This window comes from Delphinapterus leucas, chromosome 15, assembly GCF_059928025.1.
Source record: "Delphinapterus leucas isolate spDelLeu-1000000601 "Yukka" chromosome 15, BTC_Dleu_Yukka2, whole genome shotgun sequence".
Classification (NCBI taxonomy): domain Eukaryota; kingdom Metazoa; phylum Chordata; class Mammalia; order Artiodactyla; family Monodontidae; genus Delphinapterus; species Delphinapterus leucas.
The window spans coordinates 9,182,456-9,198,289 of NC_143143.1; the positions used below are offsets into that span (position 1 = coordinate 9,182,456).

The 15,834-nt window shown below is 48.9% G+C and overlaps 1 protein-coding gene across 1 annotated transcript; it reads left to right on the forward strand.

Moving 5' to 3' along the window:
• The first annotated feature begins 5,004 nt into the window (after nucleotides 1–5,004).
• Nucleotides 5,005–13,346, forward strand: FKBP6 (FKBP prolyl isomerase family member 6 (inactive)). Its single transcript, XM_022588648.2, has 8 exons — nucleotides 5,005–5,222; nucleotides 5,317–5,434; nucleotides 5,779–5,868; nucleotides 6,659–6,861; nucleotides 8,319–8,438; nucleotides 11,494–11,688; nucleotides 11,814–11,923; nucleotides 13,115–13,346. The coding sequence occupies exons 1-8, from the start codon at nucleotides 5,043–5,045 to the stop codon at nucleotides 13,203–13,205; spliced, it is 1,107 nt and encodes a 368-aa protein (XP_022444356.2). The 5' UTR covers nucleotides 5,005–5,042; the 3' UTR covers nucleotides 13,206–13,346.
• Nucleotides 13,347–15,834: the final 2,488 nt, after the last annotated feature.

Sequence of the window (15,834 nt, forward strand, 5' to 3'; positions counted from 1 at the left end):
TCTGTTTCCCCATCTTTAAAACAAAGGGCTTAAATGAAAAGTGTGGTCAGTTGGAGGTCCAGGAGTCAACATTTTTAACTCGGATTTGGAGGTAAACATGAAAGAGGCCATCTGCAGGGTCATATGGAGTGACACTAATAATGCAAGATCCAGCCCAGTAGGTGTCCTGACCTAGAACTGGAGAGCGAAAACAAGCCAAGGTCTTTCCCACCTTCTAGATCAGTTCTCAAACTGGCGAGCAGCTGTTGGAAGCAGAGTTACAACAGAAGTCCTGAGTCACCCCTTCACACATCTCAAATGAACCCCGGAAATCTGCACTGACAACTGACGCCTCCAGGCCATTCTAAAGCGGAGTTCTGTCTTAGAACAACGCTGTTCCAGAGAGCCTGGGACCCTGGAGAGTGGTCTCCCGAGCTCCCACCCTGTTCCTCTGTAAAAGCTGACTGGCGTCTCACCGGAAGTCGGCAGTGGGCCAGGGGAACCCCACACTGGACTACCTGGCTTCTCGGGAATCCGCTGAGCCCCCCACCGGGGCCTCACACCAGCATCATCGACTTGATCTGCTCTGCCTTCTCTTCTCCCCAGGATGGGACAGCAGGTGCAGAGATCTGGGGATTGTAGCTGGACACCAGTTCTACCTAGTCTCTGCTCCTTTCCTCCTCCCCTTTCCCAGAAACACCCCGGTGTCCTCAAGGTCACTCAGAATCAGGTGGAACTAGGCCATATCACGGGACCGGGGAGGCAGCCTCTGTTCCGCCGGCTCTGATAGCGGCAATACTCAGGTGCTTGCCTTGGCCAGGCATGGGGGAGGGGCAGAGACAGAGGGACTGGGTACCTATTCATACCTCACAGACCCCAAACGGGAGTGGACTCGTGCTTTGACACAATTCTTTCTGAATCTCAATCTCTCCCTCTCTCTCTCTAGAATAATGAAGGTAGTTTTAGTTACCTAGATTTTTAAACTGATGTATAAATTCTATAAAGTGCACAAATCTTAACTACACAGCCGCGGCACAACTTATATGTGTATTCTCACTCACAAGGTCAAGATACAGAGGAGCAGGACTTCCCTGGTGGCACAGTGGTTAAGAATCCGCCTGGCAATGCAGGGGACATGGGTTCGAGCCCTGGGCTGGGAAGATTCCACATGCCACAGAGCAACTAAGCCCGTGCACCACAACTACTGAATCTCGCATGCCTAGAACCCGTGCTCCGCAACAAGAGAAGCCACCGCAATGAGAAGCCCGCGCACTGCAACTAGAGAAAGCCCGCGCTCAGCAACAAAGACCCAACGCGGCCAAAAATTAAATAAATTTATAAAACAAAGATACAGAGGAGCTTCTGGGTTGGTGAACACATCCATGCGCTGAGAGGGTGGTGCACCCCAGTTCCACGGGGACAGAAGTTCCTACACTTTGGACCCTTCCAGACTTCACCCTATATACCTTTTCATATGGCCGTTCATCTGTATCCTTTACCATAAACTGGTAAACATTTTTATAAAAGATCAACATACAGAACATGTTCAGCACCCAGAGGCTTCCTAATGCATCCCCCATTCAGAACCCCTAACAGTATCCTGACTTACATCATCATAGATTAATGTGGCCTGGCTTTGAATTTCAAATAAACAGAATTACATAGCATGTATTCTTTTGTGTCCAACTTCTCTTACTCAATATTGTTGAATTACAAACATTTTTATTAAGGTTATTTCGAAGGTTTAGAAGTTCAATGTCATTTTGTTGTGTAGTTAATAAATATTATGGTCATACTCTACTATCCGTATCGTGGCTGTGTGGTGGGAACTCACTGAATGGAAAAGACAGGGGTGGGTGAGGGTCTCTAGAAGTGTTAAGAAACAAGGAGCTTTGGATCAGCAGGCCACGACCCCTGCAGGCCTAAGCACCCATGTCTGTCAGTGGGGTGAGGTCTCTACCCCAGTGACAAGCTAGACCAAGGTCTGGTATAGGCAGGTAGAAAGCCAATTTTATTGAATTGGACAAATATTTATTGAGAACCTGCTATGAGTCAAGCACTAGGCTGGGTATTAGGGATCCATTAGAGAACAAGACAGACAAGGCTTCTGTCCTTTTGGATTTTATAATATATGGGGGTAGGAGTAGGGTGAGGCCATAAATAAACTAGATAATATAATAGCGTTAAATGCTATGCAGGAAGTAAACGGTGTGGTAAGAAAGAGGGAGATGGAGTGGCAGGATTGTGAGGTGCATTCTAGAAGGGGGCAGGACAATCTTTCAGGAGGGATGGTTGAGCTGAGGACTGAAGGATACCAAGAGGCCAGCCACCTGAAAGGAGGGCAGTCCAGGCAATGGGTAAGCAAGTGCACAGGCCTGAGGCTGGAAAGAGTTCCGTACAATTGACACTTGAGCAGTGTGAGGTTAATCCTCATATACCTTAGAGTCGGCCCTCTCCACCCATGGATTCCACCAACCACGGATGGTGCAGTACAGTAATATGTGCTATTGAAAAATGTCTGCGTGTAAGTGGACCCTCGCAATTCAAACCCCTGCTGTTCAAGGATCAACCGTATTTGTGAGATCCACCAGACAGGGGGCCTGGGTGGCTGGATCACAGTTAAGCCAGAGGGAACATCAGAAGATGAGGTCAGAGGGGTTGGCAGGGAGGGCCCTGTAGACCAGGGCAAAGGTTTGGATTTAATTTCAAGGGCAGTGGGAGCTATTGGCGGGTTTTAAAGCAAGGGGATATGATCTGATTTATATTTTTAAAAGATCCCTCTAGCCGCTGTGTAGATAATAGATCACAGTGGCTAGAGCACCTGGGTGGGTGGATCGTGATGCCAAGGAGATCAAGGTGAAAAAGGCAGGTGGGAGAATCCAGAGTCAGATGCCTGACTGAGGACAACCAGGTGAAGCAGCTGAGTAGCCCGGTGGTCTGCAGACTTCAACAGACACAAGAATCACATGGGGGCTTGTTAAAAGAGAAACCTGTGGGCCCAGGCCCCAGACTTTCTGATTCAGGAGTACAGGGAGGGGTCCAACAATTTTGTCCCAATTTTTATAAGTTCCCAGGCAACACTGATGCTGCTAGTCTGGGGACTACACTTTGAGAAGCACTGAAAAAGTCAATTGGACACAGGCACCTAGAGCTCTGGTTCCCAGGGGAGGCTCTAGGCTGTCCTGGTATATCACATCCTTAAACCTGGGAATGGTTGGGCTCTCTCAGGGACTGGGAATAGAGAAGGGCAGGGGTCCACAGACAGGGCCCTGAGGTTGCTAATGTTTAGAGGTCAGGAAGAGAAGGATGACTGAGAAGGGACAGCCAGACAGGTAGGAGGAAAATGAGGAGGATATGGTGACCAGGAAGGTGTGGCAGGCAGAATGGTCCCCCAAAGATACCCATGCCCTAATTCCTGGAATCTGTGAATACGCTACCTTACACGGCAAAAGGGACTTTGAAGATGTAATGACAGTCATGGAGCTGAATTATCTGGGTGGGTCCAATCTAATCACATGACCTTTTAACAGTAGAGAACTTTCCCTGTCTGGACTCAGAGGGAGATGCAGCAGAAGAAGAGGAAAGCCTATAAGAATATCAATCAGATAATATGCTCTCCAAGCCTGAGAAGGAATTGGCATGCTGTTGCTGACTCTGAGATGTAGGGGCCCACGTGCAAGGACCACAGAGTAGCCTCTAAAAGCTAAGGGTCACTGCTGGCTGACAGCAAGGACATGGGGACCTCAGGCCGAGACCTGCATCTGCCAACAAACTGAATGGGCTTTCAAGTGGATTCTTCCCCAGAGCCTCCAGTGAGGTTGATGCCTTGATCTTAGCTCAGTGAGACTGGTGTCAGACTTCTAATGCACAGAACCGTGAGACAATAAATAGGTATTACTTTAAACAGCTAGTTTTGTGGTCCTCTATTGCAAGAGGGAAAGAAAACTAAATACAGAAGCCAAGAGAAAAAAAGCATTTAAAGGTCAGTCAGGTCAGCTTCATCAAATGCTGACAAGAGTCCAGTAACCTGCGGACAAAGAGGCGTCTGGTGGATTTGGCAACGACAGAAGAATGGTGGCGTGGAACAGGGGAAAGTGGTATTGAAGTGAGTTGAAAAGAAAATGGAGGGTAAGGAGGTGTTGACAGAATAGCCGAGAAAGCCTTTGCAGCAACACTTTTGAGAAGTTTTTCCCACACAGAGTAGGAATGAGACCACCTGTTGCAGCGGGGGACATTTGGGACAAAGGGAGGCGTATTTGTTTTAAGGCGGGGTATCTGGGGGCACATATGAGCGGAAAGAAATGATCTGTAGTCGAGGCAAGGCAGGTGCAGGAGAAAGAGAATAGCCAAAGGCGTCCAGTCCTCGGTTTGGCAAGAGTGGAAGGACGCAGGGGACAGGCTGGAGGGGATGGAATCCAGGGCTATTCTTCCTTTGCTCCACAAGAGCGCAGGTGCTGCAGATTTTGCAGCTCCGGTGCTGGGAAGGTGAGGGCCATCACCTTGTTTTCTCGGGAACTGGGCAGTTTGACTTTAAAGTCCTGTCTGCGTCTACGTTTCCCGTGAATGCGATGGAGAAGGACGGAGGGTAGAAATAACCCACGGCTGTGAGGCCTGACCCCTCCAGCAGCCCGCCGTCTCTGGGGCCTTGTCCCCACCAGCGTGTTCTGCCGGCCACGTGCCCACAGCTTGGCCATCATGTGCCCCACTGCTGATCCTCACCACCTGCGTGTCCCATTCCTTGCGCCTTCACCACGTGCCACCACACGCCCCTGCCACGGGCCCCCGTCATGATCTTCGCGTCCTCACCGGATGCCTGATTTTGCTCTGCACACCCCCATAATGTGCCCAGTTATGCTCCACGTGCCCCGTCACGCTCCGTGGGTCCTCACTACGTTTCCCATCATGCCCTGCGAGCCCTCAACTCGCGCGGGATCAAGCTCCTTGCGCCCCCACCACGTGCCCTGTCACGTGCCCTGCCTGCCATCCGCTGGCGCGTGGTCCAGCCCCCAGCCCCCAGCCCCGGCGTGGGCCCGCAGGCGGTTGGCTGCGGTTGGAGTGGTGCAATGAGCGCCTCCTCACGGTTCCTGAACGGATTGCCACCGTGGGGTGCGGACGGCAGGGTAAAAAGGGGAGGCCGAGTCTCCGCTGGGGGAGGACAGCGGAATCGAGAGGAAGGCCGCGCGGAGATGGGGGGCAGCACCCGGAGCCCGGGAGTCCTGCAAAGGGACGACGCCTCCAGCCAGGTGAGGGCCTGGGTGCTGGGGAGCCAGGAGCCGGGGCCGCCGGAGTCGGGTGTCAGCTGAGGACTCTGAGATCTTCTGTTTCATTCCCCACAAGTCTCGGTACCAGCGGTTAAGTCAAAGGATGCTGGACCTTTCGGGGGACCGGGGCGTGCTGAAGGATGTCATCCGAGAGGGTTCTGGAGAGTTGGTGACACCAGACGCTTCGGTGCTCGGTATGTCGTGCAGCCCTGGGTGCCGTCTGCCCTTGAGAGGCTGGCGATGCCCTAGTGCTGGCAGTTCCTCGGGTTTTAAGGGATAAGCGAGGGAACTCACTACGCTTTAGTGTGAGACCACTGTGAACAAGGGGCTCTGGGAGGCCCCCCAGCCCAGCTCTTCAACCTCAGGGCCAAAGGGCCGCATCCAGATGTGGAGCAAAGGTTTCTTCTATCGCTCAGGATGTGGGGCAGTTTAAGGGCATCTGGTGCTCACATTGCTTTTGTGTGACAAAGAGATGAGATGTGGAGGTGTGAGTGCCTTTGGTCCGTTTTCCTCCCACTGTCTCTTTTTTCTGTCCTAGTGAAATATTCTGGGTATCTGGAGCACATGGACAAGCCTTTTGATTCCAATTGCTTTAGGAAAACCCCTCGGCTCATGAAACTTGGAGAGGGTAAGTTCAGAAAAGGAGCTGGAAAAGACACCGCAGCTTGGGGAACTGATGCAGGGCAGCGCTCTAGGACTGGAAAGCTGTCCAGAAAACTGAGTCTTCAAGTTGGTTTTTCTGAGGCTGGGTTTTGCTAAACGTTGTCTTCCACATTCCCCCCTGAGACCGAGGTATTTGGGAGATGGCCTGCCTGGCAAGGAAGGTAACCTTTGCATCCTGACTTAAACATGGGGTGCTGCATTCTTCTTTGTTAGTTTACTAAGTACAAATCTATTGAATGACTCTTTTACAAGGCAGGGTGAACAGAGAGGATGTACTCAGATGATTAGAAAGGCTGGGGCCAGTATGGTGGAGATTGACACACTCCAGACAACTAACCTCATGGAGCTCCTGGGAGGCATAAGCAGTGTTTTATGGGAGTGCTTAATGAAGGCAGAGTTAATTCCAGCTGGGAAGACTTCATGGTAGAGGGGGCATTTGAAATGAGCCCTGAAGTTTGAATAAGGGTTCATTCAAGGTAGAAGCTGGGACTTGGGGGAGGAGAACAACATTGCAGGAAGAAGGAACTGCGTGAACAGAGACGTAGAGGCCAGAATGCTGCAGAGCCTGGAGGAGTTAGAGCCTGCGGGGGTGGGGCGCAGGGGGGGAAACAAGGCTGAGAAGTGAGTTGGGACCACAGTGCAGAAGGCTTGGGATACTTGTGGAGAGATGTGGACGTGAAGGGGGAGGAAATGGATAGCACTGGGACAGTATACTGGGCAAGCTTCCGCCATGTATTTTTTGTCCCTTCTTCCAGATATCACACTTTGGGGCATGGAGCTGGGCCTTCTGAGCATGCGGAGAGGAGAGGTGGCCAGGTTTCTGTTCAAACCGACCTACGCTTACGGAATGCTGGGCTGTCCTCCCCTGATCCCCCCAAACACTACCGTCTTGTTTGAGATCGAGCTGCTTGACTTCCTGGATTCTGCTGAGTCAGACAAGTTTTGTGTCCTCTCAGCCGTAAGTTCTGGAGCACAGATGTCAGCACTTGACAGAGAGTTGGGATGGGTTTGTGTTTGGGGTAATTATCCAGCCCTGCTGAAGACCCTCAGCCCCAGATTCCGCCCCAGCCTCCCGTGTGGCGGCGGGGAGCGGGGGAGTATCCTGCCACTTGTTAGTATGCGTCTGTCTTAGTTCTGCTGGCTCTTGTGTGTGGGTACATGTGCTAGGCCAAGGGTTTGTTATGGACCACCAGGCTGAACTGACCTTTCGGTCACTGTTTGCCAATTCTCCCTGAAAGACAAGGAACATTTGTTTCTCAACGCTGTTTGGTTCCCAGCAAGTTGAGCACTGATAGCTCATAACTAAGGTGATCGTATAATTTATTGTCCAACCCAGGACCCTTGAAAGTGAGAGGTACTGTTAACCAGATGGCATACCAGGACATTGGATGTAAACCGGGACAATCCCAGGCAAACTGGGACAGATGGCCTCTGTCTTCATAACTTAAAAATTGCCTCTCCTTTGTAGCCTTTCACTTAACCCATCCCGTAGAGACAAGGCTTTTGATCGTCAGCAGTCACATGCACTCCTTGTTACGGTGTCTCACCCTGGCTATACATGTGGCCTTAGATGTCTACCCCAGGTTCACATCTGTATATGACATCTCCCCAGCTAAACTGTCACCACCTCAAGTGAGAGTTATTACCTTTTTCTCATCTTTCCACAAAGCAGAGGTTCTTGCAGATAACCTGGGTCCCAACTCTGGTGTACTGATTTAGAATCTTTGGGGATGGGGCTAGGACATCTATTTAAAAAGAGGCTCTTGGGCTTCCCTGGTGGCGCAGTGGTTGAGAGTCTGCCTGCCGATGCAGGGGACACGGGTTCGTGCCCCGGTCCGGGAAGATCCCACATGCCGCAGAGCGGCTGGGCCTGTGAGCCATGGCCGTTGAGCCTGCGCGTCTGGAGCCTGTGCTCCGCAATGGGAGAGGCCACAACAGTGAGAGGCCCGCGTACCGCAAAAAAAAAAAAAGAGGCTCTACAGGTGATTCTGATGTGTACCAAGGGTAGAGCCTCATGGCCAGAAAGACCAGCAGGGCCCTGGGCAGACCAAGACCTGTTAAATGCTTGCTGGATGAGTGGTTGTCCTGATACGTGACTTCTGTGCTTGACAAGTTCCATCAGTTTCTAATTCTATGAGAAACTGCTTCTTTAGGGAGCATCTCTGGGTAGGACTAAACTAGTAGACGTCATTTTGGCTCTAGTCTGTAGAACAGGAGCAGTAATGGCAGCGACCTGCCGTGGCTTCTGTTGGGATTCACAGAGGTGACTTCTGCAGAGCCACCTAGCCCCGTGCTTGGCACACACGTGGCAGTGAACAGAGGTTCCTAACCTAAAGGAGCAGAACTGACAGCTGTAACGACACTGGCACTGTGGCGTTCAGTTTCCTTGCTGGTGTCCTTGTCTTTGATCCTCAGGAGCAACAGGATCAGTTTCCACTTCAGAAGGTCCTAAAAGTGGCAGCTACTGAACGGGAGTTTGGCAACTACCTTTTCCGCCAAAATCGTTTCTATGATGCCAAAGTGAGATATAAACGGGTAAGACTGCTTTAAGGTACACGTTTAGACCCTGGAAACTTCCTTCTTTAAAAGGTACAGACTTTTGTCTCTGTCCCTACTCCTCACGTACAGCCGTTAAGAAACATCTTGCTTAAAAATCCGCATGCCAGAGGGCTGGAGGCTAGGAGAGGGGACACAGGGTGTGGGGGAGCCGGTGATGTCTGGTTATGGATCTGGATGTGATTGCGTGGGTGTGTTCAGACTGTGAAAATCCACTGAGCTGGATGCTTACTTTTGTACTTAACTGTGTGTGTTTCTCAATAAAAAAGTTTTTAAAATTCTCTTTCTAGTTCAGGGTTCTCTACCTACTGACTTCTCCACCCCATTTGCCATCTTCATTTCATGTCTCTCTGACAGTGGAGATTCATTTAATTGTGACTCCATTCTCACCAAGCTTCTGATTGTGATTTGGCTTCCTGTGGAGGTTTTGCTGACAGGAATTCACTGTTGGCCTTGCGATGCATTCAGCAAATATTATAAACACTTTCTGTGTGCCAAACTTTGCACCCTAAGTTCTAGAGGCAAACAGGATAGAGTTTAGGGGTGTTCTGATTTTTGTCTCACTTGCATAGTGACACTAAACATTCAGGATTTGCATTCAGCTGTAAACCACAGAATCCTGAAAAACAGTTTTTCAAATAAACTAGAGACGTAATATTTCTCACATAAGAAGGGAGGCAGTCAGGGCTTCCCTGGTGGCGCAGTGGTTAAGAATCCGCCTGCCAATGCAGGGGACCCGGGTTCAAGCCCTGGTCTGGGAAGATCCCACATGCTGCGGAGCAACAAAGCCCATGTGCCACAACTACTGAGCCTGCGCTCTAGAGCCCGTGCGCCACAACTACTGAGCCCGTGTGCTGCAACTACTAAATCCCGCACACCATAGAGCCCGTGCTCCACAACCAGAGAAGCCACCACAATGAGAAGCCCGCACACTGCAATGAAGAGTAGCCCCCGCTCGCCGCAACTAGAGAAAGCCCATGTGCAGCAACAAAGACCCAACGCAGCCAAAAATAAATAAATAAAATTTAAAGAAAGAAAGGAGGCAGTCAAAGCCTGGCATAGCAGTTCCACAAAGCCATCAGGGATTCAGGTTCCATAGGTCTCTCTGCTCAGCTGCCCTTAAGCGTGTTTTTGTTGTTTTTTTTTTCCCCCGGGATGGTAGTTCAACCTGCAGCATCATCTGGGCAGGAAGAAGGGAAGGGAGAAGAGTCTGGTGTGTTTATTTATATTAAGAGCTTTCCAGAATTCCTCCTACCCCAGCTTCCCTTTATATCTCATTGGCCAGACCCGTGGTAAATGTCCATTTGCCCTTAGCTGTGTATGTATTAGAAGCTGGGAAGTGTGGTTTAATTAGTACATTGCTGCTTTGAATGAAATGGAGGCTCTGTTAGAAGAGGAGGGAAATACCAATAGACGTTGTCTTTCTCTGACTCATTTCACTTAGCATAATACCTTCTAGGTCCATCCGTGTTGTCGCAGATGGCAAGATTTCGTTCTATTTTACGGCTGAATAATGTTCCATTGTGTATATATACCACATTTTCTTTATCCATTCATCTATTTTGGGGCACTTAGGTTGCTTCTATATCTTGGCTACTGTAAATAATGCTGCAATGAACGTAAGGTGCATATATCTTTTTTTTTATGAATTGGGAGATGGGGATTGACATATATACACTTTTTAAATTTATTTTATTTATTTATTTTTGGCTGCATAGGGTCTGTGTTGCTGCACGCGGGCTTTCTCTAGTTGCAGCGAGTAGGGGCTACTCTTCGATGCGGTGCGCAGGCTTCTTATTGCGGTGGCTTCTCGTTGCGGAGCGTGGGCTCTAGGCACACAGGCTTCAGTAGTTGTGGCTTGTGGGCTCTAGAGCACAGGCTCAGTAGTTGTGGCACACGGGCTTAGTTGCTCCGTGGCGTGTGGGATCTTCCCAGACCAGGGCTCGAACCAGTGTTCCCTGCATTGGCAGGCACACTCTTAACCACTGCGCCCCCAGGGAAGTCCCTATAGTAATTTTTCTTAAACACCAGTCAGCCTTCAGTCATTTTCTTCATTCACTTTCTTGATAGTGGCTTTTGAAGCACAAGAGCTTTTAATTTTGATGAAGTCCAGTTTATTTATTCTTTAGATATTTGTGCTTTCAGTGTCATTATTAATCTAAGACCACAAAGATTTACACCAGTGTTTTCTTCTAAGAGTCTTACAGTTGAGCTCTTAGATTTAAGTCTGTGGTCCATTTTGAGTGAATTGTTGTATGCAGTCTGAGGTAGGAATCCAGCTTCATTCTTTTGCATGTTGACATCCGTTTATCATAGCACCATTTGTTGAAAAGACTGCTCTTTCTCCATTGAATGGTGTGGCACCCTGTTGAAAATCAGTTGACTCTAGATGTATATAGGTTTGTTTCTGGATTCTCAATCTGCATTGTTGGTTCTCTTCCACTGATCTATATGTCTGTCCTTATGGGTATCACACTGGCTTGGTAATTAATAAGTTTTGAAATTAGAGAGTATGAGTCTTACAACTTTGTTCTTTCTTTTCTTTAATGTTTTTTGGCTATTCAGGATCTCTTGAATTTCCATACGAATTTTCAGATCCACTTGTCCATTTTTGCAAATTTTGGTAGTGGTTGCATTGAAAATGTAGAACAATTTGGGCACTCTTGCCATTTTAACAGTATTAAGTCTTCTGATCTGTGAACATGAGATGTCTTTCCATTTATTTAGATCTTCTTTAATTTCTTTCAACAATGTTTTATAGTTTTCAGTCTACAAGTGTTACACTTTAAATTTATTGCCACTTATTTTATTCTTTTTGATGCTGCTATAAATGGAGTTGTTTTCTTAATTTCGTTTTTGGATTATTTATTGCAAGAGTAAAGAAATACAACTAACTCTCATATATTGATCTTGTGTCCTGCAACTTTGCTGAACTCACTTTTTAGCACTAATTGCGTGTATGTGTGTGTGTGTTCTTAGGGTTTGCTATATATAAGACCACCTTCTCTTGACCTCCTGTCTTCCTTCTCCACAGGCCTTGTTGCTTCTCCACCGGCGATCAGCACCCGCTGAAGAGCAGCTCCTGGTGGAGACCGCCAAGCTGCTTGTTCTCCTTAACCTGTCCTTTACGTACCTGAAGCTGGAGCGACCCACCGTGGCCCTGCGCTATGGAGAGCAGGCTCTAGTCATTGACCAAAAGAACACCAAGGCCCTCTTCCGATGTGGACAGGTGAGTTGGAGGGCAGGGACTTGGGAATGAATGCCCGAAGAAAGGCAGCAGTGGTGTTCAGCTTGGGCACTGCAGAAGTGCTGTCTTTCCTAAAGTGTGCTTTTAAAATTTTGTCCTTTTGACAGGCCTGCCTCCTCATGACTGAGTATCAGAAGGCCCGGGATTTTCTAGTCCGAGCCCAGAAGGAACAGCCCTTCAATCATGACATCAATAACGAGCTGAAGAAACTGGCCAGGTGAGACCTGTGTTTGCAGGAGTGCAAACAGAGGAAGGAACGTGTGGTGTGGCTGCCACTCTGGCCTGCCCGCTTGGGTGTAGGCCTGTTTGATGTTGCCAGGCTTGTGCTGGGAGGCAGCGCCCCCTAGAGCTGGCTTTGTGAAGTGCTCGGCACTCTGACCCACAGCTCCCAGGCCGTGGGGGGGCAGAAGGGAGGGCGGCTGTAGGACAGACCTCCAAACCACACATGCCTGGACCATCGCCTGCCTCCCTGTCCTGCCCCAGAAGTAAGCACCTTAAAGAGGCGGCCAGTGTGACTTGCAGAAAGGGCAGTGTTCTTCAGATATTCTTCCCTACTCGCCACCAACTGAGGACTGCTGTTCTCAACTGACTGCAGATCCTGGTTTGATGTGAAATGGCTCTTTCGAGTCTAGTCATACCCTAGGGTGACGCTCTTGTTACTCAGGTGATATGGATACCAACCTTGAAGTAATCTAACTTTTTCTGATTGTAGAAGCTACATGTTCATTGTAGAAAACTTTGAAAATTTCAACATAGTTAATCACCGATAATTCCATCACTTCATATTATAACCACTGGGTTGGTTTGTTTGTTTGTTTGTTTGGTGCTCTTTGGTTCCTCTGTCTTGGTGAGATTTTTCTACTCCTGTTAACATTTTTAAATGTTTAATCCAGATTGCTAGTTAAAGCTTTCTTGCCATTAAAAAAGGTCTGAGGTGTGTGTACCTCTTATTTGGATCCGATTGTTTGCATTTCAGGCCTTTAACACTTTCTAGCAATTTCCTTTCTGGTATTTATAAATATCCTGTCAAGTTAGGTGTAGAAATTTTGGAGTCTGACCATTCTTTAGCAGGAAAATCTCAAGGTAAGTTTGAGGTCTCTGAGTGTGAGGTGTTGCTCGGCAGGACTCTGCTGGGCAGCCTCACTGACAGCGGCTCCCGCCTTCGAGGCTGCCATCTTTGCAGACGGTGCGCTTTTTGTCCAAGGACTTCCTGAACAGCCCTCGGGAGCCTCCCCTATCCCTATCCCCCCACCCCCCACCCCCCAGCATTGCTTCCACTCACTCCTGATTCGATTTAAGGCCTGCTGAAGCTTTGGTGTTTCTGGACCTGAGTGGAGAATTCCAGCCACCAGGTGTCACCTCCCACAGAGACAGCCCTTCTCTAACTACTGTGTATTTCTCCCGACAGCTATTACAGGGATTACCTGGGTAAAGAGAAAGAAATGTGTCACCGAATGTTTGCTCCTGGTGAACATGGCTCTACAGTAGGAGAAAACTAAAGGTAAGGAAAGGGCTGATGCATGAAAAGTTTCAGGATTTTGTCTAGTACAGGCCTTCCCTGTAACGGTGGGGTTATGTCCCAATAAACCCATTGTAAGGTGAAAATATCGTAAGTCACAAATGCATTTAATACATCTAACCTCCCAGAACACCCTAACTTAGCCTCCCTGGTCTTAACCGTGCTCAGAACACTGACGTTAGCCTACAGTTGGGCCAAATCAGCCCAAAGAAGGCCTGGTTTTATTATATAATAGAGTGTCGACTGTCTCGTGCAGTTTATTGAACACTGTACTGAAAGTTGAACCAGAGTGGTTGTCTGGGTTCAGAACGGCTGTCAGCGTGTCGGTTGTTTACCCTCGTGATTGCGGGGCCGATCAGGAGCTCTGGCTTGCTGCCCGGCATCAAGAGAGCCACTGGGACCGCATGCTGCTAGGCCGGGAAAAGATCAAAATCCAGAATTTCAAGTACCATTTCTGCTGAACGTGTATTGCTTTTGCACCATCATAAGGTGGAGAAGTCGTGAGTCAGATCATCGTAAGCCGGGGGCCGTCTGTGTGAGGAGGTGGGCTCTTCTCCTCGGCCCCCAGTGACTAACGCTGCCTACAGTGAGGAGAGAAACCCTCCTTCCTGGAGCTGATGGGCCGCTGTGGTGCAGGGGGAGGGCACGTGCTGTGGGCCTTCTCAAAGAAGATCACAGAAGTGAGGGAGGTCCCTCCAGGGCTGGAGGTTAGAGTCATAGGTTTGGGAAGCCTTAAGCCTAAAATTGAAAACGGAAATGTTTCATGGTATATGTTCACCTCCCTCACGGTAGCGTGGAACGTGAAGCTGTGAGTATAGTTATTAATGCAATGGTTTATCTGGGTGTTGAAGATAATGCTTTTCTTAATCTGGTTTCTCCCCAAAACCTGAAAGCCTCCAACCTCACCTTCCATCTAACACATTGTTAAAGACGATCCACATGTCGAGGGTGGGAATGGTTGGTGACTGCTAAGTTCCAAGTATTCCGAGAACTAGAGACGGAAGGTTTTCAGAGCAGCAGGGGGTGGGCACGCCCCGTCCTGCTGCACCCAGGGTTTAGCTGCTCGGGGTTGCGGTTTCCCCAGGACTACATGACATAACCCTCTTGTCTGGTTTACTGTTACTTCAGAAAACTAATGGAAACAAAATCACCTGCCTTAAACACCTGCTTAGCTGGGTAGATAGCTCTGCTCTCTTGAGAGAAGTTAAACAAGGGACAACAAGAAAACAGCTGCTGGACGGGCTCGTGATGATAAATCTCTCCTTTGTTGCCTCCTCCATCTCCCTACAAAGGAGGCTTGAGAGAAGAAGGCAGTGAAAAGGCCCATTCATCTCAGGGCTTTCGCAAGTGATCTGTACACTCTTGTCTCTGCCCCGTCAGAAACAGCCAGTCAGTATCAGACGTAACGTCGCCGTCACCATTGACCGTGACCCTGTGACCTTGGCCTTCAGGTCTTGCGGGGACATTGGCGTATTAGCAGGTCTCCTGAGCTGAGATGTGAGCCCGAGGACTTCTCTCGTTTGGCGACTGTCGGTGTCCGCCAGAAGTGGGCGCCCAGTGGCTTTCTGCCAGACGTCTTGAGCTGTGAGCTGCCATGTTCTGCCACTTAATGAAGATCTGATTCTTCCCAGGTCTGTCCTAGAAACAGACTTTGGAAAACCCAGCAGGGAAACAAGTGTCCTCTCTGTTGTCCTCGCTTCCCAGCTTTCTGCATCTGGCAGACGTTTTGGAGCCGCTGATTCTTAGATGGTTTTGGCGGTATCCCTAAGTCTCGAGTTTGTCTTATCACCAGCAATGGCCACGATCGTCAGACTCCCACCGCCATTGAGGTTGTAACACGTTTTGGCTTTTGCGTCGTTGGTCTTGCTGCTCCCCTTTTTTTCTGTTGTACTTGTGCCTAAGTTTAAGTTAGTCACTTAAAATGTCTAGGTTTTTAGATTATGTTGCCAACTAGTTTTAACTAACTAGGATCATTTAAAATGTGTACTTGTCTTCCAAGGTGTTAGATGCTACTGACTCGTCTCCATCTTGTCTTCAAAGATGTTAGATAAGAACAAGAGTTCCCTCAATTATATTCTCTAAGCCTCTGGTGATAGACGCAGTTTTTTAAGATCAATAGACCTCTATGTCCTTTTCACCTTTGTATTTTGCAGCATCTGGAACCATGCCTAGCATGTGATTGACGCTCAGTAAATGTTAGTTGGATCAAATATGAAATAGCTGAAATGTTAGCCCAGCCTCTTTGAAACCATACCTTCCAGGCTGACTCTTGTATTGGCTGTCAGGACTCATGTTATTGCCAGTAACAGAAACCCATTTTTAACTAGTGTCCACTAAAAAAGAGGTTTACTGAGGGGATCCTGGGGTAGCTCGCAGAATCCAAGGAGATGGTGAACAGTCAGTAGTCGGGCAGGTAGAGACTGTGGGCCCCAGGGAATCAGTCTCATCTTTGCTTCTTTCTCTCCTGCCCTAAGGAATGCCCAGGCATCCATTTACACAGCCTTTCTATTGGAGAGGGGTATTCCTTACCCACACCTTCCTCCTCTTCCTGAACCAACTATAACTCCAGTTTGAAGATCTCGAAGCAGGGCTCTGGCCTGGTTTGGAGG

Coding starts and splice junctions, on each gene's coding strand:
- FKBP6 (XM_022588648.2), top strand. CDS start 5,043: ATGAGCGCCTCCTCACGGTTCCTGAACGGATTGCCACCGTGGGGTGCG. Junction 5,869..6,658: donor GCTCATGAAACTTGGAGAGG/GTAAGTTCAGAA, acceptor CCCTTCTTCCAG/ATATCACACTTTGGGGCATG. Junction 8,439..11,493: donor CCAAAGTGAGATATAAACGG/GTAAGACTGCTT, acceptor CCTTCTCCACAG/GCCTTGTTGCTTCTCCACCG.